Genomic DNA, 27,537 nt, shown 5'->3' on the forward strand with positions numbered 1-27,537 from the left:
AGGACTTGGGGGGGAGGTGGGAGAGGATTAAAACATATGAACACTGCAAGGACTCTGGGGTGAATTACCGGGGGTAGAAAATATCAAGGTTTTCGATGGGGTACGATAAGAGATGGTGGTGAACAGCTGTTTTAAAGACCTGGAGGGAGGAGTGGGATTGAAGGGAGTGGGGGAGTTTGTTCCAGAGGCGGGAGAAAAGGGGAATGAAAGAGTGAAGGTGAGCAGAGAGCCTAGACTTTGGCAGTTTAACCATAAGAGGGTTGCAGGCAGATCTTGTGCAACCTGAAGGAATATTGGGGGGACAGAGCACAGAGAGAGCTGGGGGAGCAAGGCCGGAGAGGAGTCGGTAGAAGACAGAAAGACCACCAACCTGCCTGCGGTGAGTGAGTGAAAGGCCCTCGGCGTTGACTACATCGCAGGAGATTCCAATGATTCTGAAAGCTTTGGCCTCAACAGCGTGAAGCCGAGCAAGGTGTGAGGCAGGAGCACCAGCCCAGAGGGGGGAACAGTATTCCATTGAGCTGCGGATGAAAGCCTTGTATGTGGTGAGGAGCTCAGGTGTGCCAAGGAAGGACTTCGCACGACGGAGGATGCCCAGTCGGTGACTGGCTTTGGAGGCCAGCTTGGAAATGTGGTTTTCCCAAGAAAGATCATGGCAGATAGTGAGACCCAAAAGCTTGAGCGACAGAACTTCTTGGAGAGGATTGTTGAGAAAGTAGATGGGAGGGTTGTCCAGTCGGTCCTTTCGGAGAGACATTGTAAGAGTGTGAGATTTGTCAGGATTGAAAGACATGTTCCACTTGTTTGACCAGTCTGTGATTTTGTCCAGGTCTGCAGAGAGTGAGGAGGCTGCAGACTGCCGATCTGAGGGATGAGGAATGGAGCGACAGAGAGTAGAGTCGTCAGCAAAGAGATAGAGAGGATTTTCAAGAGAGTCAGAGAGATCATTGATGAAGACCAGAAAAAGCACAGGGCCCAGAACACTACCTTGGGGAACTCCAGCCTGAACAGGAAGAGGAGATGAGAGAAACCCATTCAGGGCCACACGTTGACTACGACCAGAGAGGAAGTCCGCCAGCCATGCGTGGAGATTTCCATGGATACCAAAGGAGGAGAGTTTGGAGAGCAGAGCAGGGTGCCAGACCGTATCGAAGGCACGTGAAATGTCAAGGGAGACAGCTCTAATTTCCTGTTTGGCGTTGAGGACCTCCATCCATTGTTGAGAAAGCAGAAGCAGCATGTCCAGAGTAGAGTGACCAGGTCTGAAACCAAATTGATGATCAGAGATCAAGCCATTGGAGAAGAGGAAAGATTTAATATCTGAAGCAATGATGGATTCCATGACTTTGCTGATAATTGGGAGAAGGCTGATTGGTCTGTAGTTGCTGGGATCTGTTTTTGCACCTTTTTTGTGCAAAGCGGTGATGTTGGCTGATTTCCAAGCAGATGGCAGATGACCTTGAGCAAAAGAGAGGGTGAAGAGAACAGAAAGAGGGAGTGAAAGAGCAGAAGAACATGATTTTAGGACCCGTGGGCTGATGCCGTCAGGACCAGTTGCAGAATCAGAGTCGAGGGTTGACAGAAACTTTTCCACCTTGTCAGGAGGAAAGGACACAGAGTCCAGGAGCAGCTGGGTACGACTGGGTACGGTGGGTACAGAGAGGGATGGGTTTGGGACACAAGATTTAGAGGCAAACACAGAGTTGAGGCATTCAGGTTTTTCACGTGCGGAGTCAGCCGTTAAGCCGTTTGAGGTGAGGGAGGGGATGGAGGGGGAACAAACACCAGAAACAGATTTGACCAGACGCCACCAGGATTTGGAAGAGGGAGACAGATAAGAGAGTTCAGTCTTGAGAATGGTGAGATATTGTTTCCTGGCTCTCCTGAGGGTGGACACACACTTGTTTCGGGCTTTGTGAAAGGAAATGAGATTTCCTTCCGTTGGATTTGCTTTCCAGGAGACGAAAGCAAGTTGTTTCAGGGCAACAGCCTCACCACAAGATTCCGTGTACCATGGACGGGAGGAAGGGTATGACAACTGAAGACGAGATGGTATAAATCTGTGCATGAGAGAGAGCAATTTACTTTGAAAGAATTCCCAGGATGAGTTGATGTCAGAGGCGGTAGAGATGGGAGACCAGTCCAGATGATTGATGGCTGCTTGAAGACCGTGCCAGTTGGCCTGAGTGAAATGCCAGACTCGTCGACGCTGAGGAGGCTCTCTGAGAATGGTCAGAGAGATGTCCACTTTGACAAGCACATGATCAGATGAGCCGATTGGAGCAGAAGAAGAGCAGCAGACATTTTCAGGGAAGTTTGTCATAACCAAATCCAGAAGAGAAGATGCTCCGTTGACTGAGATCCGGGTCGGGAAATTGACAGATTGTGTCAGTCCCAGTGAGTCGCAGAAGTCCTTTGCTGAAGAGCCATGGCTGGTGAGAGAGGTACCCACACCCAGCCAACTGGCATGGTGACAATTGAAATCACCACATATGAGGAAGAGAGAGTTGGGATGGGTAGATAGAAGTTGGTCCATATTATCAGACAGTGAGATGTAGATGGAGTCATCGCTGATTGGTGGACGGTACAACACACATATGAACAAAAGGTGGGAGCGAAGGGGAAGCCGTAGCCAAAGGTATTCCTGGGGGTGAGGTGGAGAGAGGGCAGTGGAGGGCGAGTGAGGAAGAGAGTTTTTTATAAAGATAGCAACCCCACCTCCAGGACGAGGCTCAGGTCTATCATACCGGAGGAGGGAGTAACCTGGGAGAGATACCAAGGCATCAGAGACATCATGAAGGAGGAAAGTTTCTGTTAAGCAGATCACATCTGGTTTGTCAGAAGCAACCTGTATGGAGAGGTCAGTCAAGTTTGAGCGAAGGCCCCGGATGTTTGAGGTCCATACCGTTAATGAAGAGGAAGGGGGAGCATCGGGTCCAGAACAGGGGGAGGGAGGGGTAGGGTAAGATGTGGAAGAGGAGGAAGAGGTAGGGAGAGCTGTTGAAGGTGTGTCAGAGATTTCAGAATAGCTTGGAGAAAGGGAAGAATGGGGCGGACAAAAGGTTTGATGGAGATTGGGTGAGGCACAGTGAGGTGTTATTTGAGGAGGGGGAAGAGCAAGGCAGAAGGTTTGGGGAGATGAAGGTGAAAGTTGGAAGGAGGAAGAAGCAGGGAGGATGCTTTGAGGAGGAGGGGTGAGAGGGGAGTCTAGGAGGGGAGGAGCGAGGGAGAGTCTCTTAGGATCCAAGGATCCTGGGTGCCAGCTTAGGATCCAAGGATCCTGGGTTCGAATCCCGGTCGATCACTGAATTAACGCCAGGGGGGTTGACTCAGCCTGTCATCCTTCCGAGGTCGGCAAATTGAGTACCAGTACACTGGTAATTCCCTGTTTATCGTAAAAAGGCGACAAACAGGGTTGGCGGCAGGAAGGGCATCCGGCCGTAAAACATTGCTTCAAAAAAAAGGGGATCAAAAAACAACAACAACCACGGTCCCTGAAAAGGCCAACCCCTGCTTTGCGGGGAAAAATGGCCTCTAAACGGTGGTTTTAGTCCAGTTAAAAATAGGCTGTTCTCATAATATAATTTGCCATACTGCATGGCACCATGGAATTCCGGTGGGCAGCGCTTCCGGTGCTATTCCATCACTGGATTGTTACCTTCGCAAAAGCGGAAGGTTATGTTTTGATCGCTGTGTATTTATTTGTATGTCTGTGTGTGTGTATGTTAATCGCATAACTCAAAAAGTATTCAACCGAATTGCATGAAATTTGGTGGGATGATTGGTTATTATACGGGACACATTTGATTAGATTTTGGGAAACAGATTTGCTCAAATTCTGACTATTTTTAACTCGATCGTATTTCACTCAAAGTTATGAGCGACTGAAGAAGAAGATGTCCATCCAGGACGTCATCACTATAACGCGATCTCCCGCGATCATTTCAACCTCAAAAAAAATTATAATTGCAGATTTGACAATAGATGAGGCATATTAACAAACGAATGAAACAGATTTGCTCAAATTCTGACTATTTTTAACTCGATCGTATTTCACTCAAAGTTATGCGCGACTGAAGAAGAAGATGTCCATCCAGGACGTCATCACTATAACGCAATCTCCCGCGATCATTTCAACCTCAAAAATTTTATTTTGGCAACAAAAGTAGCTGCGGCGAAGGTATGCGCTCTACCGAGTGCCCGTTCTAGTTGTTGTTGCTTTCTCCCGTCATATATATATATAAGCTTGGTCCAAGTCTTTCACGAACCGGCCTGGCCAGGCCTGACATTTGCCTAGTTGGGGCAGGAATTTGGAACTTGGCCATGGTCCCGGCGATACTCGCCGACTCTTTGCGAAGGACACCATGGAATCTTTAACGTCCACCCACATATGCTGGCATACAGGACTCCCAGTTTAACGTCCATCCGAGGGACGGCACACACATTGATGAATCACCCTCCTGTGAAACACCGAACTGACAGTTTATAGCTGGGCCAGGATTCAAATTTGACAGCTTAGAGGTGAGTGTGCATACCTCTAGGCCAGCGGTCGGGAACCTATGGCTCGCGAGCCATATATGGCTCTTCTGGTGACGGCATATGGCTCCCAGACAATTTTGAGTTAAAAAAAAAAAAAAAAAATCAGTTTGGAACTGATTTTAAAATACTTGTGATATTTCTTAATAATACTGTGTCATTTTAACGTAAACAGAAATTAGTTTTGAAGATAAATTTCACGGGTCACGGGTCACCCGTGGGTCGGGTCGGGAACCAATGGCTCGCGAGCATGTCCGCGTCATTGTAAAGGTGAAGAAATCAATTTTATCAGATAACCAACTAGTTTATCCGCTTCAACCCTTGTAACGGAAAAGATGGCGAAAAGAAAAAAAGACGATGATTACCGTGCATTCCAGGCTGCGTGGACAGAGGAATTTGCATTTGGTGAGAGAGCAGGATCTGCGGTATGTCTAATATGCAATGATAAAATTGCATCGATGAAACGGTCAAATATAAAGCGGCACTTCGATACGCACCATGCTTCATTTGCATCGAAATATCCAGCGGGGGACAACAGGAAAAGGGCATGCGAGGAGCTACAGCGGAGAGTGCAGACGAGTCAACAGCAACTACGTGTGTGGACCAAGCAAGGTGACGGGAATTCCGCTAGCTTTGCGGGTGCTTTGGCAATAGTAAGGAATGGAAAGCCATTCACAGATGGCGAGTATGCCAAAACATTCATGCTTGATGTGGCCAATGAACTGTTTGATGACTTCCCAAATAAAGACAAGATAATCAAACGAATAAAAGACATGCCCCCGTCAGCAAGAACTGTGCACGATCGTAGCATCATGATGGCAAATCAAGTCGAGGAAACACAAATTAAGGACATAAACGCCGGGACATACTTTTCTCTCGCGTTAGATGAGTCAACAGACGTTAGCCATCTATCTCAGTGCAGTATAATTGCCAGGTATGCTGCAGGTGACACACTGCGTGAGGAAAGCTTGGCTGTTTTGCCAATGAAAGGGACAACAAGAGGAGAGGATTTATTCACGTCTTTCATGGAGTTTGCTAAAGAAAAAAAACTACCGATGGATAAACTTATTTCTGTCTGTACTGATGGTGCACCCTGTATGTTGGGGAAGAACAAAGAATTTGTAGCGCTTCTCCGTGAACATGAAAAGAGAGCCATCCTAAGTTTTCATTGCATCCTGCACCAGGAGGCGCTTTGTGCTCAGACGTGTGGCCAGGAGCTTGGTGAGGTGATGTCGCTGGTCATTCGAGTGGTCAACTTTATTGTTGCCCGAGCTTTAAATGATCGCCAGTTTAAAGCTCTGTTAGAAGAAGTTGGGAATCATTATCCCGGTCTGCTTTTACACAGCAACGTGCGTTGGTTGTCAAGGGGGAAGGTGCTCAGCCGTTTTGCAGCTTGCCTGAGTGAAATCCGGACTTTTCTTGAAATGAAAGGCGTCAAGCATCCTGAGCTAGACAACACTGACTGGCTCCTGCAGTTTCACTATCTCGTGGACATAACTGGCCATCTGAACCAGCTCAATGTGAAAATGCAAGGTATTGGAAATACAATCTCATCCCTTCAACAAGCAGTGTTTGCATTTGAAAGCAAGCTGGAAGTCTTTCTCAGGGACATTGAAACAGGTCGTCTTCTGCACTTTGAAAGACTGCAACAATTTAGAGATGCATGCTTAGCAAGTGACTCCACTCAACATCTGGATCTCCAGCAGCTAGCTGGCTTTACGTCCAATCTCCTGCAGTCATTCAAAGCACGTTTTGGAGAATTTCGTGCACGCACTGGTCTTTTCAAGTTCATCACTCATCCACATGAGTGTGCAGTGGACAAAATCGACCTGACATGCATCCCCGGGGTCTCTATCGGAGACTTTGAGCTGGAAGTTGCTGACCTGAAGGCATCAGACATGTGGATGAGTAAGTTCAAGTCACTTAATGGAGAGTTGGAAAGTCTTGCGCGACAGCGAGCAGAGCTGGCGAGGGAACACAAGTGGACAGAAATGAAAAATCTTCAACCTGAAGACCAGCTGATTCTTAAAACTTGGAACGAGCTTCCTGTGACATACCACACAATGCAGCGTGTGAGTATTGCCGTATTGACCATGTTTGGCTCTACATATGCATGTGAGCAGTCATTCTCGCATATGAGGAACATTAAGACCAACCTACGCTCACGTTTAACTGATGGAAGCCTCAACGCCTGCATGAAGCTCAACCTCACCACGTATGAACCAGACTACAAGGCCATCAGCAAAACCATGCAGCACCAGAAGTCGCATTAAAAGTAAGACATATTTAATTTATTATACGTTAAAAATACTATATGGCTCTCAATGAAATATATTTAGAAATATTTGGCTTTTATGGCTCTCCCAGTCAAAAAGGTTCCTGACCCCTGCTCTAGGCCATCCTGCCAGCCCGTTTAATGTAAATAATGTTGTTCTTAATATGCGCACACAATTTCATGTGCATTTGCACTTGACATCTTCTTCTTCTTGTGAAAGCTTCATCATGACTGACTATGCTCGCTCGTATTGGTCTTTTTGAAGAATGTTGACGGTATTGTTGCAAACATTTTGAAAATTAAGAGAAATTCAATATTGTTAAAGAGCACATGTAAAATAACACCATCTTTCAGAAATGGTCGAATAAACCCCAGTTGTGTTTAACACATTATTCTCTCATCTCCTTACTCATTTATCGTTCCAACCTGATATTCCTTTCTGCCACCTCTTCAATCACTCCACCACCATTTTTTCCCTTCCACCCAACCCCATTCTCTCCACTTTACTATTGTCACCTTATTCAAAACAGCCGTTTGCATTGAAATTTCATGTCGCCTATACCTTTCAAAGAAAATGGGTTTTAAAAAATTAGATGCACCCCATTTTTTTTCGCATTTGGCGTATTACATAAAAGTGTAGGTCGTGTGGTTCTTGAGGTTGTCAGTGACGGATGGTGTGCCGAGCAGAGTTCTGCACGAAATGGCCTGAAGAGCTCGATACGGATGAGAAGTGTGAGGTCCATTTTCCCATCGAGGTGCAGATTAGCGATTACATCTCCGCCGGTCCATCGATTCGCAACCCGAAGGCCCGCGCGGTAACGTTGAATGTGAGTAAGGCAGGAGAGGTTTTCTCTTATGTCAAGTTGTTGCTGTTATTGAAATGTTTAACAAGATTTCACGATATTGCAACCTGTCTGCAGATTCGTTTGTCCAGTTTGAACCTGGATGATCATGCCAGGAAAAAAATGATCTGGTTGGTGGGTCATCGGTACTGCAAGCAAACAGATATTCTGACCATAAAAACGGACAGGTCGGTCAATTGGAGGATTGCACTTTTGCATGAGACTTCGCACTTGCGCTGTATGAGGGCAGCATCTTGAATTGTCTGATTAGCTCGCAAATGATGCAACACTAAAATGCCTCAGTTTGATCAATGAACTGTCTTGGCAAATAAATGTGTATGATTTGTAAGTTTTCTTTGTTCATGAAAGAAAGCAATGTTTTCACAATATTCTGTAGGATTTTGTTCTTATATGCTCAGGATGAATTGTTTACATTTTCCATCCATTATTTTTTAAATCATTTTCCATATATATATACGTGGACACGCACACAGACGCGCAGACACGCACGCAGACACACACGCCTGTGACCAATTGTATTTTTTACTGAGTAAACTTGCACATGCAATTCTGGCAACTCCGCAACCCCCTAACCCCAAGTCCTCACCCTTCCCTTCCCATCCATAAGGCATCAATCCCCTCCCCACATCCACCCCTCAACCACAAACCCTCAACCCCCTCACCCCCATCAAAGCCTCAACTTCCCCCTTCCAAATCTGTCCCATCTTTACTCCTTCCCCCCTCAACGTCCACTTGCTCATAAAGGCAAACAGGCACTCCCACTTTGAAACAGCAGAATATTTAATGCTTTGTGCTCCCCAATTATACTATCACCGACTTCACAGAAACCCGTCATAGTTGCCTGTCGAATTTTAAGAGAAATTAATTGGAAATAATAGTGTCATGTTGCCGGCGATTGAAACCACCAGTGACAGATACAACAACAACAACAACAACAACAGGCATTTTAAGGCCATTTTCCCTGCTAGAGCGAGGGTTAGGCCATGACAATCTTCTCCATTTTGCCCTATTTTCTACATATCCCCTTGTTAACCGCCTTGCCTGCATTTCTTCTTCCACCACCTTTAGCCAAGTCTTTCTCGGTCTTCCCCGTCCTCTACTTCCTTCTGCATTCATTTCCATCACTCTTCTCAACCAGTCACTTTCATCCTTCCTCAACACATGATAAAACCATCTCAACCTGTTTCTCTTCACAGCATCCATCACAGGCTCCATTCCCATCATATTTCGCAATTCATCATTTGTCTTCCTTTTTCTCAACGATACTCCGCACATCCACCGAACCAGTCGCATTTCCACCCTTTCCAGCCTTCGATGCTGCTCTTCGTTCATTGCCCATGTCTTGCTCCCATAAATCATAACACTTCTCACACATGCAGCATACACCTTTCCCTTCAGCTTCAACGACACTCCCCGCCTCGTCAGCACGCCACCCAGTTCCCGAAACTTCTTCCATGCACATCTCACTCTTGCAACTGTTGCCGAGTCTGATCCACCTTCTCCATTCAGCATGTCTCCTGGGTAGCAAAATGTTTTCACACCTTCCAGCTTCATGCCGTCTCCAAGATCCAACTCAACATTTCCTCCATCTGCAGCTCCCTCTGTGCACACCTTACAGTTGAATGTAGCTGCCACACTGATTAATGACCCTCTCAGTCCACTACATTTTTGATGAACCCACTCTGTGCACATTGTACATTGAATGGAGTTCACTCCGCCACCCTTCCTGCACACAGCACACGGCCACTTCCCAGTTGTTTCCACCTCACCGCATGCTTTACCACTTGCCATCACTTTTGTCTTTCTGATATTCACCCTCATACCTTTTCCCTCCATACATTCCTTCCAATTGTTCATCTTCTCCTTCAGTCCATCCATACTCTCCCCAATCAACACCAGATAATCTGCATACAACAACTCCCATGGTAAACCTTCCTTTATGTTCTGAGCCAGCACCTTCGTCACAGCTACAAATAGTAGTGGACTTAGTACCGACACCTGATGCACTCCCACCTTCACCTCAAACCCACCACTGTTCCCGTCCTTCATGCTTACAGCTGTGCGCGCTCTCTCGTACATTGCCATCACTACTCTGATCAACCATTCCTCCACTCCTAACTTCCTCAATGCCCATGTCAATACTTTGTGTGGAACCCTTTCGAATGCTTTCTCCAGATCAACAAACCTCTTCTTCCTGGCATAAATCCAAACTGCATTTTGTCGATCTTCACTTTCTTCCTTATCCTCTTCTCCAACACCCTTTCCAACACCTTCATTCCATACTCTGATAACTTTATCGCTCTATACGAGCCACAGCCCATCGGGTCACATTTCCCCTTGTATAGAGGGACAAGGGTACTCAGTTCCCAATCCACTGGAATGTGGCCTTCTTTCACCACCAGATTGCAGATCTCTGTCATTCTCTTCACACCCCAACTTCCCGCTGCCTTCAACATATCTCCCACAACTCCTGTCGGCCCTCCCGCTTTTCAACTCTTCATTGCTTTTATCGCTTCCTCAACTTCAAAGCTTTTTATCGCTTCAATTTTACCACCAGTGACAGCCGAACAGTTTTTACTCCCGATGCATCCAACCAAGTTAATGGCAGTTCCTTTTAGTTTTATGGTGCATGTGGCACCGTAGGCGGCAAGGTCCTTGCATAAACGAAGGCACACGGCGGTTAATCCGAGCCCCACAGACACAGAAACATGACACCGTTGAAAATGCAACACAAATCGATTTATTTAAATGAAACAAGGAATAAAAAAATGAACGTTGTGGTAAAACTACTATCTAAACGAGACGTCTCCACTCAGACTCATGTACAGACAAGCAGGAAAGATAAATAAAAATAACTTCCCTTACTGTAGGGCTGACCCTCAGCTCTGTCCCCAAAGTGCGTCGAGGGCACGTTGGTCATTGCTGCTGGTGTAGCCGCTTGTGCGGACACGCCCCGATAATGGCGCCGAAACCGTGTGTCAGAATACGCCCAAGCGCGAGCATGTACTCAACCAGCCCTTCTTGCTTCCACCGCCAAGCACTACGCGGCCCCAACTCCCCCGGAATGCACCACAGTCCAACAACACCCCCCTCCTCCAATGTTCCTATATCTCCACAATGCTCCGAAGGTTCTCTGCACGAGCGCGCATGAGAGGAACGACCGTCCACCACGCAGCCAGGTTCAGAAGAGATAGACAAAGATGGCGAGACGTGACTTTTTCCTTTCAGCTCTCGAATGTTCGACGCTGATGTCACGCTCTGTCCAATCACCGAGCTCTACTCAATCATCCCATCGCGCCTCCACCAATCACGAAGGCCGGGGCATGGCCTCCTTGTTACGAGTCGTCAGGGGTCAGAGTCTAATCGCTGTTCATGAATGTTCGGATGACGTCGGTCATGAGGCGGCATTTATGTGCCGATCGGCAAATGTGCTGGGTGTTGGTAAGCCCTGACGGCATTGTGAGCGAATGAGTCCATTTGTTATAGTTGTTGTTTGGCGGGCTTTTTGGTTGTAATAAAGACGGAGGGAAGGTGACGGGCAAATTACACACTGGGGAATTAACCTTTAATCCCTAGAACTGCTTAACACAAAGCCACGCCCCTCATGGCAACATGCAAATGCTCTTACCCGGACAGACGGCCTACTTATGGACATCGAGATGGGTTATTTTTCTTCACGACACTCGGAGCATACTAATCTACACGATTCTAACTTTCCTATGAGGTATTTCATGCCTACCCCCACACACACAACAATAGCATGGACCTGCATAACCTCCACTATTAAAGTGCTGCTTGAGAGAATGCCATACAGTTATTTGGGCAGTTTATATACAATACAATGCTGCCTCGATCACTGAGGCCTATCTTCACAAGGCCCGTGATGCCTATGGGCTCAAAATCCGTTTAAGTGTCGCTTTTGTCGGTTTACACTGAAGGGAAAACTTGTAGGGAGGGCAAGGCGATTGGAAATATAACAGCTCCGAAGATGTCTTTGACTTCACATATCAGTAAGCACCAATGTGGTGGCCCTTGTATATAAATTGTGGGTGGGGTCATGTGAACTGTCAAACCAATGGGTGGAACCTGGCCGGACACATGCACGGCTCCTTTTATAGTACTAGTACACCCGGGAGCTATGGGAGCAGCAGGAAGGGTCATGTTATCCTTTCTGGGGAAAACAGATAGATGACAGATGACAGTAGATCTATGCTCATGTAATGCTCGAAGAACGTTGGGTTTCCTCCCATTCAGTTTAGTGTTAAACATCAGTAAAGCCTGCTTAAAAAGGTAATCATATGTGTTTGTGGTTTATAATATTTTATATTTCCGGTAAGGGTTGCCCCCATGAAACGGCACCACGATAAGCTATTTACACATATTAACACGGTGCTTGTTCAATGAGGAAGAATCCCTTGGGGAGGTGGATATTATTAGGGTACCACATGTCTTTCAGGATGTGGAACACTATTGTTTTTCTTATGTTTATTCTATGTTATCTATATAATAATAGCGTAAGGACTCGACTTTGTTATCCCTTTTACGCCGCACCCAGTGACCTGATGCCCACGGCACTAATGGATTTACGATCTATGAACCGCGCTCTTTGTTTATCACGTACAGCCATACTCGAAAAATCTGAATTAGCCGACGTTGGGGTCCAAAAGCATCCGATTAATGGCCGATACGACGCCATCTTATTGGCGTCTGCTGGGAGAAGGCGAAGCAAGCCGTCCGCTGATTGGACAGTCAAAGGCGACAGCAAGCCGTCCACTGAGTGGACAATCCTGAGCATGCATATGTGCCGGGGTCGTCGATCGCGGTGTACGCTAACCTCATCAGGTGGGTTTACCATAATTTCTTCCAACCGCGCTCTTTGTTTGTCACGTACAGCCATACTCGAAAAATCTGAATTAGTCGACTTTGGGGCCCAAAAGCATCCGATTAACTGCCGATACGACGCCATTATGCCGATTCCTATTACGAATCCATTCATTTTTCAAAGGTATGTCGTAGCGTTGTCATTTAGGTAGATTGCAATAAATACGTTGTTCATATACGCACTCTTCATTCTCATCTTTCTTCCTAACTCTTACTCGGACAAGCAAATCCCCTATGCCATCCATAATGGTACACTCTATCCATACACCACATCTTCCCTGCCGTGGATGTTCCACGGGTTTCGGCTAGTTCTATATAATTATTATTCTACCGTTTTTGGACTTTTTTTTTTTTTTTTCAAATTAATTTTCTCTGCAAACACTTGACCGATTGACAGGAAATTTTCACCAGAGGAGTGCCTCGGCCTGTACAATCTTTTAATGATAATTATGACGTCACAGGTCACGTGGTATGGATGCCATCTTGGAAAACCCCCAAAAAATGGCACTTTGTCAAAAACTCCTAATGGGGAATAAAATATATGAATAAAAATGTACAAGTAAAATATAAATATATCGGTGCCTTCATTATGACGTCATAATTAGACTCGTACAACCCTTAATCGGATCGGTTTTTAAAATATTGAGCGTGCAAATTTTTTTTTTAAATCTATGCAAAAATTGAACGGAAAAATAAAACTTATGACAGAATAGGTCATGTGGTTTGGCAGCCATATTGTATTGAAAATGAAAAACTTCAAAAATGTTCTCCAGAACGGCTTAATAGATCGATGCGAAACTCAAATGCACATGATCTACTAGCCTTGGGGGTTAAAGCTTGAAGACGATTGTCATCGGTCACACGGTCTGGCAGCCATATTGGATTTTATGCAAAAATGAAAAAATATTCTTCTCTAAAAGTGCTGAATGGATCGATGTGGCATTTTAACCATATGTTCTACTGCACATTTGGATATAATGTTGAAAAAAAAAAAAAAACGTGAAAAAAAACCCTATCAATGCAAAATTGTATAAACTAGCGTGACTCGGCGCACTCCGCGTGCCTCACCACACGTCGTTTCAGAGGGATAGGCATCTTTGACCATTTCAGTGTATTTTGGGTCTTCAGGGCCATTTGGGTCTTCAGGGTCTTTTGGTTCCTCTGGGCCTTTTGGTTCCTCTGGGCCTTTAAGGGTAGTTTGGGTCTAAAGGGTATTTAAGGATATTTGGGGTCTTCAGGGTCTTTGGGGTCTTCATGGTCTTTTGGGTCTTCGGGGTCTTTTGGATCTTTGGGGTCTTTTGGATCTTCGGGGTCTTTTGAGCCTCAGGGCCTTCAAGGGTATTTTGGGACTTTGGGGTGTTTTGGGTTTTCAGGGTATTCGGGGTCGTTTGGGTCTTTCAGGGTATTTTGGGTATTCAGGGGTCTTGAGGGTCTTGGGGGAATTAAAGGGTCATCAAAGGTCTGAGGGTCTCAGCAGTCTCAACATAATTAAGAGGGTGGTAATTTTATTTGACGAAGAAGACGTTTTCGTCACATATAAACATAACGACATAACCATATACGTTTGCTCTATTATAATAAAAATATATCGTGTCTCACCATTGCTGCATATATAGTTTGAAAATGATGTCTTAAGTCACATGGTTTGGCAGCCATCTTGGATGGAAAGACAAACCGATCCGATCAACACGAAACTTCACACACATGACCCCCGACCCAATCATAGGCGGAGTGTATAAATTTTTGATGTCATAGGTCATGTGGTTGGTTTAGCAGCCATATTAGTTTGAAAAACGATACTTTAAAAACCTCCTCCTTCAAAACTTCTTAACCTATTGTTGTGAAACTTATTACAATGTATGCAACGAGCGTAGTGGATCATAACTGCAAAGTCTCGCATCGATAGCTTCAGTGGTTTCAGAGATATAATTATTTAATATTTTCCTTTAAACCAATGGCTCTGCCACATCACTGTTTTATTTATTTGAAGAATAAACCTCAACTTATCCTTCTCCAGAACGGCTGAATAGATCGATGTGAAACTTCACACACATGATCAACAAGTCTTTGGGAATATAGTTTGATAATGTAAGCATCGCAGGTCGCATGTTCTGGCAGATATGTTTTTAATTATTTTTAATCCTGTTTTTACAATTGAATTTTTTAAATCCAATTCTGAATTAGGTTTTATGGAGACAACGTTATGGGTCACGGATGGGGCTGTATCATAGGCAGGTTACAGGCCAATATCTCTATCCTGACCTCAATAACTCTATCCCTCCCCTCAACCCCAAACACTTTCCCCCACCCCTCAACCACAAGAACAACTCCAATAACTATCTCACCCCCTCCATCGACCCAATAACTCTCTCCCTCCCCTCCTCCTATTTCCTCTCCACCCCCTCCTATTTCCCTCCCACCCCTACAACAACCTCCAAGTCTCCCCTCCTACCCAACCTCCAACTCCCAACTCCCCACCATAACTTTCCCCCCAACCTCCACCTCACTCCACCCTAACTTTCTCCACCCCTCCCCCTCCTCACCCCCCACCGCAACCCTCGAAGAGTTGTATCAAAATCGTATCAAAGTGGGATTGTATCAAAGCTGGATGTCTTGGTACCCTGTCAACACTGCCAGCAGTTACTGTATAAAGTGGTAGTTCTAGTTAGTATTAATATTGTTTTGTAATAATTAATTTAATTAGCATGATAGTTTCTGGTGTTGTTATTACTTTTGTAATTTTTGTAACATTTGTAATTTGAGAAATGCCATGATTAGCTATCTTAACACAGATATACATCTTCACACCGATTTTGTTCAAGATGAACAACCCCCTTGGTGAGGGAGTTTTGGGGGGTGGGGGGGGGGGGTGGGGAGAGGAATTAGTCCCTACAACTTCCACTGTGTGACCCTTAGTCCTCCTGTCAAGTTTGGTTGACATTGGAGAAGTAACGACCGAATGTATTGCGGTCAGACAGACAAACAGACACCAAATTGCATATTTTAGGATAATTATAGAGATGGGTTTTTTATGTGAAGGTTAAATAACCAAGAATGTACCTCTCACCTCCCACAAAATGTCAAAGGCCTGAAAATCTTGACATTTGCTGTCAGAGATATATAAATGAATATATGAATGATCGTTTTAAGGCCATTTTTCCCCCGCTAGAGCGGGGGTTAGCCTGGCGGGCCCCATGACAATCATGGTTCCCTGTTTGAGGCAATGTTTTTATGGCCGGATGCCCTTCCTGACGCCAACCCTTGGTCACGCTCTTACGATGCGCAGGGATACGGTGTACCTATTCTGAATGGGGGTACACACGGGGATCATTCATCCCAGCAAGCTGGTACTCAATTTGCCGACCTTGGAAGGATGACAGGCTGAGTCAACCCCCCTGGCGTTAATTCAGCGATCGATCGGGATTCGAACCCAGGATCCTAGGATCCCAAGCCGGCACCCTAACCGCTAAGCCAACGCCAGGCATATTATGCTATGCCATATGCTGTCAGAGATAGTTTCACATAAATGGGTTATGCGGTTGTGATGGTGGTCAGCTTGACACAGGAGGCTGAGTGGCCAGGCCCATAAAGTATTTATTGTGAATTTCTCACCGCTGTATATTCAGCCCTTTATGGGTAATTTCCTGGAAGCCTTTGGCAACTCTGCCTGCGTTTTCACGACTGGATGGGCAGGTTTCGTGTTCTCAGTCCCTGTTCGCTGTATTGCAGCTGTTGATTTGAACCTGTGACACTTTGTCATTAGTTTACCTTGTGTGCAGCTGGGGTATTGCGATTATTTAATATTTCATTGGTCATTCTTTGGTGCCTTCTTTTCTACGAAAATGTATATATTCTCCAGTAAACAAACTGTTATTGAATAGCACTTATTCTATATTTCATACAGCTGCAGCCAATGGTTATGGTTTAAATTTATTAGCTGTGGATTGAATTGCATTCATTAGTGGCCTTGTGGTGAGGACGCTGGACTGCTATCCCCAATGTTGCAGCTTTAAATTCAACTGAAGACCTGAAGGATTTGGAGCGTAAGCTTCTCAGAACAAGTAAAGTCTCACGTAAATTGCCATGTTGCGATGAAATTATCAGTTAAAACCCAGGTGGCTCACTAATTACCATCAAGGAACACTTGATCTGCCTGATCCTTAGTCAAGGCTATATTATTATGCTATGCCATTTGCATTCCTTTCTCCCAGTTGCATAATCTTAAAGATTGGAGAGGAGAACAGTGGGGCACGCACAGACATCAATCACCAGTGTTTTATATTCATTCATTCATATGTACAGTCACGTGAAAAAGTAAGTACACCCCATGTAAAGTTTTGACTTTTTCAACATATTTTAACATACTGCTATTTTATCTTCATTTCAACAATATTGATAGATTTTCGCATGTGGAAAAAGTAAGTACACCCTTGGCTCTAATAGGTGGCATTGCCCCCTTTGGCAGAAACAACCTCAAGTAGGCGTTTCTTATAACTGTCTACCAGTCTCTGACATCGACTGGGAGAAATTTTTCCCACTCCTCTATGCAGAATTCTTTCAGCTGTGCGATGTTTGAGGCATTTCTTGCATGCACAGCTTGTTTCAAATACCCCCACAACATCTCGATGGGATTTAGATCCAGGCTTTGACTTGGCCATTCCAGAACCCTCCATTTCTTTCTTTTCAGCCATTCCTTGGTGGATTTACTGGTATGTTTCGGGTCATTGTCATGTTGCAAGGTCCACCTTCGGTTGAGCTTCAATTCTCTGACAGATGGCCTCACATTATCCTCAACAAGCACCCTCTGGTACAATGAAGAATTCATTGTGGATTCTATGATGGTGAGCTGTCCAGGCCCTGATGCAGCAAAGCTGCTCCAAACCATAATATTTCCACCACCATGCTTTGCAGTTGGTATCAGGTTCATGTTGTCAACTGCTGTCTTTGGTTTTCGCCAAACATGTCTTCTGGTACTGTGGCCAAATAGCTCTACCTTTGACTCATCTGTCCAGAGCACATTGTTCCAGAAGTGCTGGTCTTTGCCTCGGTGTTCATTGGCAAACTTTAGTCTTGCCCTGATGTTCTTTCTGGACAGCAAAGGTTTCCTCCTGGCACACCTCCCATGTAGATCAAATTTGTGCAGCCTCTTTCTTATGGTAGACTCGTGCACTTTGACATGAACAGTGGCAAGGGCTACCTGTACGTCCCATGATGACATTCTGGGGTTCTTAGAGACTTCTTTCAGCATCTTGCGGTCTGCTCTCGGGCTGAACTTGCTGGGCGGCCTGGTCTGAACAAGTTTTCAGTTGTTTGGATTCTTCTCCACTTGTAGATGATCTTCCGGACAGTCGAATGATTGATTTCAAATTGTTTGGAGATCTTTTTAAATCTCTTCTCAGACTCGTAGGCATCAATAACCGTCTCTCTGAAGGCCTCAGAGAGCTCTTTTGATCTAGGCATGGTGAAGCTGCACACTTCAACAACAAAGAGCAAACCAAAATAAATGTCTGATGTTTAAATAAGACAGTTTCCTCCAATATCCTCTCTGACGATGTTCGAATCATTTGCACCTGAGCTGGTGTGGTGCACCTGATTCTAATTTTAGGTATTTGAAGTAGTGATAAATGTAGGGGTGTACTTACTTTTTCCACATGCGAAATTTGCATTTATGTTTATTTAAATTATACAATTGACTACAAAATGTAAATGTTTCATGATATTTGTTATATTATATCACCTTTATCTGTCAATATTGTTGAAATGAAGATCAAATAGCTGTATGTTGAAATATGTTGAAAAAGTCAAAACTTTACATGGGGTTTACTTACTTTTTCACGTGACTGTATGTGTATATATATATACATATGACAAAAATAAATTATTACTAGTTATAAGCATCCACAACCTTTTTTAAGAAAAGCTTAAGAGTTACATTTTTCCTTCATTCATCTGATCTGTATATATCACCTTGTCTTTTTTTTCTTGTCCGCGTGTTTTCCTTCTTGCAGATGCCCATTAAGAAAGCAGAACTATGATTATGCCTTTTACCTTCTCACTGTACTTTACCATGAATCATGGGTAAGTTAATTCTTGCCTTGCCTTTTTCTTGCCTTTTTTCACCTGCTCTTTAAAATGCTCTCACAAATTGTTCTGGCTTGAGGGCAGTGGGGAGACCGTTTGACATAATAAAGCAAGGAAATAAACGAACTGGAAAAGATGAGACATTTGGAGGAGAGAGCAGTAACCTGCAAGTTGGGTATGGTTAATGTGAGTGGAAAATTTAGTTCATGGGTTCATCATGTTCATGAAATTTTGACTGATTAGCTGATGTTGCACCACCTGCTTGATTTAACTCCTAGAGGGGAAAGCGCAATCAAACAGCCTCAGGAAAGCGATTCCAAAAGCGGCCTTGTTTGCGACAGGCAGTGAAATTGTTTCAAAATGGGCAAACAATAAATACGCCCTGGCATACGCCATTGGAAACATGGTCCCAGATTCTCTATTCATCACTAATGTGTTAATCCCCTATCACTCCGTACAACTGGTAAGAAAAGCTTTCAAATAGCCCAATAAATACAGAGAATGGTGACGCACAAATTCCCTCCACTGATTTGGAGCAGGCCTGTAATATAGCCTGCATTTTTAACTGCATGTAGAGGAGCCCCTGATCTGTACTACCAGAGGCCTAAATACCAAAAGACAAATTCTACAAGGCAGTAGCACAAATCCAGTTACCCATCAGGTATCGTAAACTAGCTGATCTACCCGTTTCATCGTTGTTATGACATCCGAGGACCTGTTTTGGCTTGATTCTTTTCTGGACCATTAATCCCGAGGCGTCGTGTTTGCCAACTTGTTTCCCAGTTGTAGCAGATTTATGGTGTATAAACTGGTTAATGCCCCTTTGGTTTTATAAGTTGTTTCATCACTCTGTTTGGTTATTTTTATTTGCTCGTGAAACATGTTTTATTTGTACGAGTATATATGAACAGATCACATTAGGTTGTTGTTTGGTTGCTCTTGAAGTATGTAGCACCATCCTTTCTCCTCATCCCTTGAATTGGAGAAATAGTGGGCATGGGGAAGAAGGAAGGAGGGGGAGAGGAAGAAGAGGAGTGGGGGTGTGGGGTTACTTTAAAGAAGGTCGAGTTCCACTTTGCACAAATTATATTCAATATTGAATGGTTCCATGCATCGATGTCACAATTGGCATTCTTTTCCAAAATTGAATTTGCAGAGGAACACTTTAAATCGAGATGGATGTAAGGGTGTTTGAGACCGAGGTTGAGAATGCTGCTGATTCTTGCCTTTTAAATCACATTGAGGGCTAAGCCTCATCCGCTGTTGTGGAATGCAGAAAGTTGAGCCTTGGGAAGGAAGCAAATCACGCGAGGACATGGAGATCTATGAATGGGACGGAAGCCCTTCGGAGGCCTCCCTGCATGACATCCTGGTCAACATTCGGCAAGCAGAGCAGAAGCCTGCACCGACCGTGGATGAATTGAGGACCTCTGAGGAGATCAAGAGCTACAGCAAGTCTGTAGAAATGCTGAAGAATGTTGGCGAGACCGACCAGAACATGCACAATTATAAGGAGGCTGTGCTGCGACTGCTTCATCTACAACCAGCAGCATGAGCCAGTGCTCAGATACTGCTGTAAATTGTGCATTGACTTGTTAATATGAACTCGTATTCTGATTTGCCATACTCTGATGGTGCAGAGCGTTGGTGCGGCCGAAGCATTTTCTTGGCAAAGGTTTTACTGGGTGGTTTGCCATTGCCTTCACCAGCAGCAGTAGTTAGGGCAATTATAATTTGTGATTTGGAAATGGCGTCGGCGATAGCTCACTTACTCTTTGCGAAGGATATCTTGGGATGTTTAACGTCCACCAAATAATGCCGGCAGATGGGATACCTAGGTTAATGTCCATCCGAGGGAGGGCGCACACATATATGAATCACCTTGCCTGTGAAATACCGAGATGACAGTTTATAGCTGTGTTGGGATTTAAACCCAGTGTGCGGCGAGGCGAGTGTGCGTACGTCTCGGTCTCCGCTGCCATCCTGCCTGCCCCAAACATCTGTGTTGATGGTTGTTATCTGCAGATGCGGGTTTCAGAAGGTGGAATGGTGTGTGTGTGTGTGTGTGTGTGTGTGTGTGTGTGTGTGTGTGTGTGTGTGTGTGTGTGTGTGTGTGTGTGTGTGTGTGTGTGTGTGTGTGTGTGTGTGTGTGTGTGTGTGTGTGTGTGTGTGTGTGTGTGTGTGTGTGTGTGTGTGTGTGTGTGTGTCAATTTCCCTGGCAGATTAAACTTTGACCTCGTGATGCCTCTGACAGTTGTAAATGGGATCAGTGTGTCAAGGGGAATGGTGGTGACTCCAAGCCCTTGTGGAAGAAACTTTCTCCATTCTGCCCTCAAATCCTCGGAGACTGTGTAGTGAAAGTTTGAGTGCTGCAATATTGCCACTTTCCCCGATTCTCGACGTAACCGAGTTCAACAAATCTTGAGACGTCACCTATATTGACGGCCTTCTCCCACCAGTCTCCCGCGCAATCTCTTTATAGGCCTAATGACACAGGCTTGATGGAAAAACGAGGGCTTGAGTCTGTTGGAATCGGAATCTTGTATTTGACTGGCGTGAATAAAAGCCAATGCCTTCGGTTTGCTATCGCTCTCTGTGAAAGGATATTTCAAACGCTTAAATGTTTGAATTTCTTTCTCTGCTCAAATAGATCTGCCATAATGGGCAGCTGAAGTAACAGCGGCGTGCTGAAGTGATTGATGCTCCTGCCATCTATTTTTTCGGTGCTGATTAAATCTTCCTCGAAGCCTGAGTTGTCACCTTATTTTGTTATTTTTCTCTAATGCTCTTCTTTCTCTTCCAACTTAATTTTTTGAGAAGGGAAGGGAAGTGTGTTTGTGTGTTTGGAGTTGTGGGATTGTAAGGGTCATATATGCCATCTGGCTTGAGGTTGGGGGTTGGAGGCTTCCCATCTGGTGGGTTTCATTAAATGTGGGTCCATATTGTGCATTCATTTTTCATATATAACATTTTCTTGCTTTACTGTACACAGCAGTGTCTTCATTACATCGTCTCACTGGAGCCTAGCGGGTAGATTAATTAATACACCTTTTGTCTGATATTGAGATTACAAAGTAAAAATTTTTATTGGACATCTGTGGGACATGGGCACAATTACCTCCCCCACCACCTGCCATGGCCCAATCATCTCGTTTTAGCCGCATTTGATATCCTGCAAACTCCCCAACCCTCTTTATACCTCATAAGGTAGAGATGTTGGAACAAGCACTGATTATTCCCTGATTCCCAAAAGTAAATTTTGATCTTTTTGCTGGAATGTGGACATGGTATATCATATTGTTATTAATTTGGGGTAAAGGGGAATATCTAGATTTAGGTAGATCTGCATAGGTACAGTGCATTTAGAAAGTATTCAGACCCTTTCACTTTTTCACATTTTATGTTGCAGCCTTATGCTGAAATCGTTTAAATTCATTTTTTCTCTCATCAATCTACACTCAATACCCCATAATGACAAAGAGAAAACAGGATTTTAGAAAGTTTTGCAAATTTATTAAAAAGAAAAAACTAAAATATCACATTGACATAAGTATTCAGACCCTAAACCCAGTACTTAGTTGAAGCACCTTTGGCAGTGATTACAGCCTCGAGTCTTCTTGGGTATGACACGACGAGCTTTGCACACCTGGATTTGGGGATTTTCTGCCATTCTTCTCTGCAGATCCTCTCAAGCTCTGTCAGGTTGGATGGGGACCATTGGTGGAGAGCCATTTTCAAGTCTCTCCAGAGATGTTCGATTGGGGTCAAGTCAGGGCTCTGGCTGGGCCACTCAAGGACCTTCACAGAGTTGTCACTTAGCCACTCCTGCCTGGTCTTGACTATGTGCTTAGGGTCATTGTCCTGTTGGAAGGTGAACCTTCGGCCCAGTCTGATGTCCTGAGCGTTCTGTTTCAGGTTTTCATGAAGGATATCTCTGTACTTTGCTCCGTTTATTGTTCCCTCAACCCTGACCAGTCCCCCAGTCCCTGCTGCTGAAAAACACCACCACAGCATGATGCTGCCACCACCATGCTTCACCGTTGGGATGGTATTGGGCAGGTGATGAGCAGTGTCTGGTTTCCTCCAGACATGACGCTTACAATTGAGGCCAAACAGTTCAATCTTGGTTTCTTCAGACCACAGAATCTTGTTTCTCACAGTCTGAGAGTCCTTTAAGTGCTTTTTTGCAAAATGCAAGCGGGCTTTCATGTGTCTTTCATTGAGGAGAAGCTTCCGTCTGGCCACCCTGCCATAAAGCCCAGATCGGTGGAGTGTTGCAGTGATGGTTGTCTTTCTGGAAGTTTCTCCCATCTCCACACAGGATCTCTGGAGCTCAGCCAGTGACCATCGGGTTCTTGGTCATCTCTCTTACCAAGGCCCTTCTCCCGCGATTGCTCAGTTTGGCCGGGCGGCCAGCTCCAGGAAGAGTCCTGGTTGTTCCAAACTTCTTTCATGTAAGAATTATGGAGGCCACTGTGCTCTTGGGAACCTTCAATGCTGCAGAATTTTTTTTGTCGGCTTCCCCAGATCTGTGCCTCGACACAATCCTGTATCTGAGTTCTGTTGGCAGTTCCTTCGACCTCATGGCTTGGTTTTTGCTCTGATATGCATTGTCAGCTGTGAGACCTTATATAGACAGGCGTGTGCCTTTCCAAATCATGTCCAATCAATTGAATTTACCACAGGTGGACTCCGATCAAGGTGTAGAAACATCTCAAAAATGATCAAGAGAAATGGCAGGCACCTGAGCTAAATTTCAAGTGTCATAGCAAAGGGTCTGAATACTTATGTCAATGTGATATTTCAGTTTTTTCATTTTAATAAATTTGCAAAACTTTCTAAAATCCTGTTTTCTCTATGTCATTATGTGGTATTGAGTGTAGATTGATGAGGGAAAAAATGAATTTAATCGATTTCAGCATAAGGCTGCAACATAACAATGTGAAAAAAGTGAAGGGGTCTGAATACTTTCTGAATGCGCTGTAGGTGTCTCTGTGTCGTGCTCGAGAATCTCACCTGTAATTAGTCCTGTGTTTAGCCCGGTTTGTCGGATCTAGGTGTGTCTTCGTCCCCATTACGAGGAATGGGGCCTGATAAATAGTTATTGGGACTAAGATAATTCCCCTGTGTGTCAGACCTGGTGATCATACCTGTGTCCCTTATGGCAACGCACTTTTGTAGACATTAGATAGGCTCTTCGTTGATAGGGATATTTTTTAGACAGTAGTATGTAATAGATGAATCAAGAAATTCAATGTCCATAACTTTGTGAGAAGAAGAATCCCAAATTTTAATTCCTGAGGAGGACAACACTTTCTGTCTGCAAGGAAATACACAGCAAGAAACAATAACCTTTATCAAACCATAGAAGAGCATATTACAATTCACAAATTACATTGCAAAATTCACAGAAGGTCCCAAGTGAAATCCTTGTACAGTAGAGATGTACATCATGAGGATACAGTGGCATGCACAGTATACAGTCAACATGCAGTGTAAACATACAGAATCGACCAGCCAAGTAAAACATCCGAAGTACAACATTTACAGCATTACAAACCTAGTGAAAATCCAAAAGTACAACAAACCAACATCTTACAAACCCAGTGATAATCCTAATATTTTGACGTCAGTCCTGACTTTTATACAAGTTGAAGTGGGAGGAGCAAGTGGAGGGGGAGGAGCGAAGAGATGGGAGGAGAGCAGTAGGATTGGTTAGGCAAAGTGTGGGTGGGATGGAGTAAGGATCGGGGGATACAATGTGATTGGTCGAGTGAAATATTGAGATGGGAGTACTCCCCGCTGAGAGCATGTCTGCATTTTCAAATTCTTTAATGAGAAAGATATGTTCTTCGAGACTCTTCGGTGTCAAGGTTCCATCAATCATGACGTTGCGTTAACATTATTATAACTTTGCAGCAACGTTTTATAACGCCATTGCAGGGACATTTACATGACGTTTTTTGTTTCATAACTTTATGGTTTAATATTCAGGAATCGATAAAAACAGGCATGCAATAAGAAAGTCCTTATTTAATCAAAAGGTCACTCAGTAGCTATGACAACCACATCCTTTGTCAACCTGCAAACTCATCTTTTCCCTCATAAGTCAAAATCATATATAAGAGGTATGAACCTATATACTGTACTGTAATCTTACAAAACCTATATGCTGTAATCTTACAAAACCTACATGCTGTAATCTCTTACAAAAGATTTTTACTGAGAAGATATTGGATCAGAGAGCCAGAGAGAGCTAGCCTACCAGACTGCTTGTACATGGATTTTTTTAAATAGGATTTTACACTTTCGACTAACCTTTATCAAACACTAACAAGCTATAAGTTTTATTTGATTCAGTCTTTAATTATCGTTCTTTTGAAAGATTTACTGTAGTCAGGGCCCTTAGGGATATTTTGGTTCAAATTCTTCCAAAAGCATCAAATTTGGCGCAGATGTTGCCCATGCCATACTCTTTCGATTTTTGACGGGCGCCAAGGGCGGTATGATCCGGGGACCATACCGGTCCATCCCGCCATGTCACCTGACCTATGACGTCATAATTAGGATATGCATCCAATCACATGGCGTACTATAAGTGGTCAAAGTTCAAAATGAATCGATCGAAAAATGAAGGCAGGGATCCTTTTAAGGTTTTCATAAAATCCAATATGGCCGCCAGGTCACATGACCTATGACGTCATATTTATGACATGTATACAATCATGTATACATGAACCTGGATCATGATCGCACAAAAATTAAACACAAGGATATGGCATACAGTTCATAAAACATCAAAATCCGTACCTTTGTAATTAGACTGATGAACTGCATATGCCTGAAAATTAGGAAATAGACATGTAAATATTTCCTCTAATTGTCAAAAATAAGGTCAGAGTTCGATTACCCAACCCAGAAACATAAAATGGTGAACCTCGCGTAAATCTTGACAAAAAACTCAAAAACCGACATGTTTGACTCAAAAATGACCTTTAAGATGACCTTGAGGGTTGACCTTGACCTCGAATCATCAAAATAACATCATAATTGGATTCCTCGACCTCGAAAACCCCTGAAAAGTGGTATCATACATGATTCCAACCCTTTTGGTTATTTAACAGATTTTCCTCTAATCTGGGTGGTGGCCATTTAGTATTTCGCCAATATGGGGCCCCGGGGGGGGGGGGGGGCGCCCGTCAAAAATCGAAAGAGTATGGCATGGGCAACATCTGGGCCAAATTTGGTGCTTTTGGAAGAATTTGAACCAAACGGCCCCAAAATATCCCTAAGGGCCCCGACTACTGCGAACGTTGACAATTCCATAAAACTATCTATCAAATAGCTACAAGTGGAAGTAGAAAAAAGGGTGCGCTGCGCCCATCCTCCATCGGCCAGCGCAGAGTGACTCATCCACTCCCATTGTCCAACTCTGCAAAATAATTACCATGTATTTTGCATAGCTTCGACCTCGTACTGAGTCGATTATTCACTAGTTTTACCAAACACAATGGGATTTGGAAAGCAGCTTAGTGAATGCTAACTACTTCAGACGCCCAGGTCAGACACTGTGGCATCAGTTGTTTTATTTTATTATTTGTTGTCAATTGTATTATTTTACGTTGAAAAACAATATCCTTCTACAACTTATTTATATAACTCAATAAAACATTTCATTTTATTCATCATTTTGGGAAGACCCGATCCAACACTGTATTTTAAAAAAAACACCCTATCTGTAATCATATTACCCTCAATCATAAAATGATTTTACCATGACAATATGTGGTCTACCATTGCCTCTACTAAGATTTTACTTTTCTCGAGCAAACAAATTTGGTCAGAGTGTCGGAGATGACTCGCCTACTGAAGGAAATCCCAACTTCTGCATGGAAACCACAAAAACACTTGCACACGAGGAGAGCAGGTTGTAGCTCATAGAAATTACTTGCTTCATAAATTTTACACTTCCACATCGTGCACACATTAATTAAATGCCCCCCCACTTACAATTACTGACCATAAGAACTGACCGGAAGAAACAGGCAGGAAGCGGCCGCGTACAACGACGCCATTGCAGGCAAGCATCGTACAAGGCAGGCTAAGGCCACGCCCACCGCGCGATGGATGGACACCGAGGGGTTGGTGGGTGGGTCGCACGACCGGTGGGAGGGGACTCATGAATTGGGGAGATGCCCGGCTGACGTCAGAGCACACCGAACAAGAGAGTTGGAGCGGCGGACATTTTGTCACTTCGGTCCGGACTTTAGTGGTGAACGTGTGTGTGCCAACATTTTCCCTTCTCGTTCCTGGTTCCTTCCCGCCCAGAGCTCTTTCCTTTGCCTTTTGCCTTCACGTGACTGTCCCTTCTTGCTCGACCTGTTTTTGCCTTTGAACTTTGGTGGAGAGACCAGCGCCGATGATTCTCTTCCCCTGCATTCGCATACGAACGACGAGCGAGGCATGCAGTAGGAGCGCTGATGAGGGGTGTTCGTGCCAACGCCCGAGCAGTTCGTGCCAACCGGAGCCGCGCTCGGGCGCGAGCTTGGGGCCTGGACGACAGAGATAGATAAGACGCACCACAGTCCACAACACGACGAGACATTAATTTTATTATCCCCCCATTTGTCTTGTTTTTGAAATCTGGTGTGGGGGCGTCCCAATTTAGAATTTACTTTCTTCCGTCGCGTTTCCTTGTTCTCGGGTTCCGTAATAAATATTTCTTTGTTGTACATTTAAAATCCGTGTTTGGTTTGATTTATTAATTTCCAGGTTGAAGACGCCTGCGGCCGTGAAGGTAAGTCGGCATAGTTCATCCCAGCTCGTGTATGATCCGACATCGATTGGATAAATGCCTCCATTAAAGCTCGTTTTGGCCATCCGCGATTCCCGGTCTTAACC

The 27,537-nt window shown here is 44.4% G+C and overlaps 1 protein-coding gene across 1 annotated transcript in view; it reads left to right on the plus strand.

The window, feature by feature from the left end:
• MRPS35 (mitochondrial ribosomal protein S35) overlaps nt 1-21,388 on the plus strand; it is a 65,552-nt gene extending 44,164 nt beyond the window's left edge. The window contains exons 5-8 of the mRNA XM_068112113.2: nt 7,499-7,638; nt 7,732-7,841; nt 18,564-18,633; nt 19,913-21,388. Coding sequence (XP_067968214.2) covers nt 7,499-7,638; nt 7,732-7,841; nt 18,564-18,633; nt 19,913-20,191 — 599 coding nt within the window. The 3' untranslated portion in view covers nt 20,192-21,388. The remainder of the gene's footprint in view (nt 1-7,498; nt 7,639-7,731; nt 7,842-18,563; nt 18,634-19,912) is intronic.
• The last annotated feature ends 6,149 nt before the right edge of the window (nt 21,389-27,537 follow it).

This window comes from Myxine glutinosa, chromosome 1, assembly GCF_964187855.1.
Source record: "Myxine glutinosa chromosome 1, kmMyxGlut1.1, whole genome shotgun sequence".
NCBI lineage: Eukaryota > Metazoa > Chordata > Myxini > Myxiniformes > Myxinidae > Myxine > Myxine glutinosa.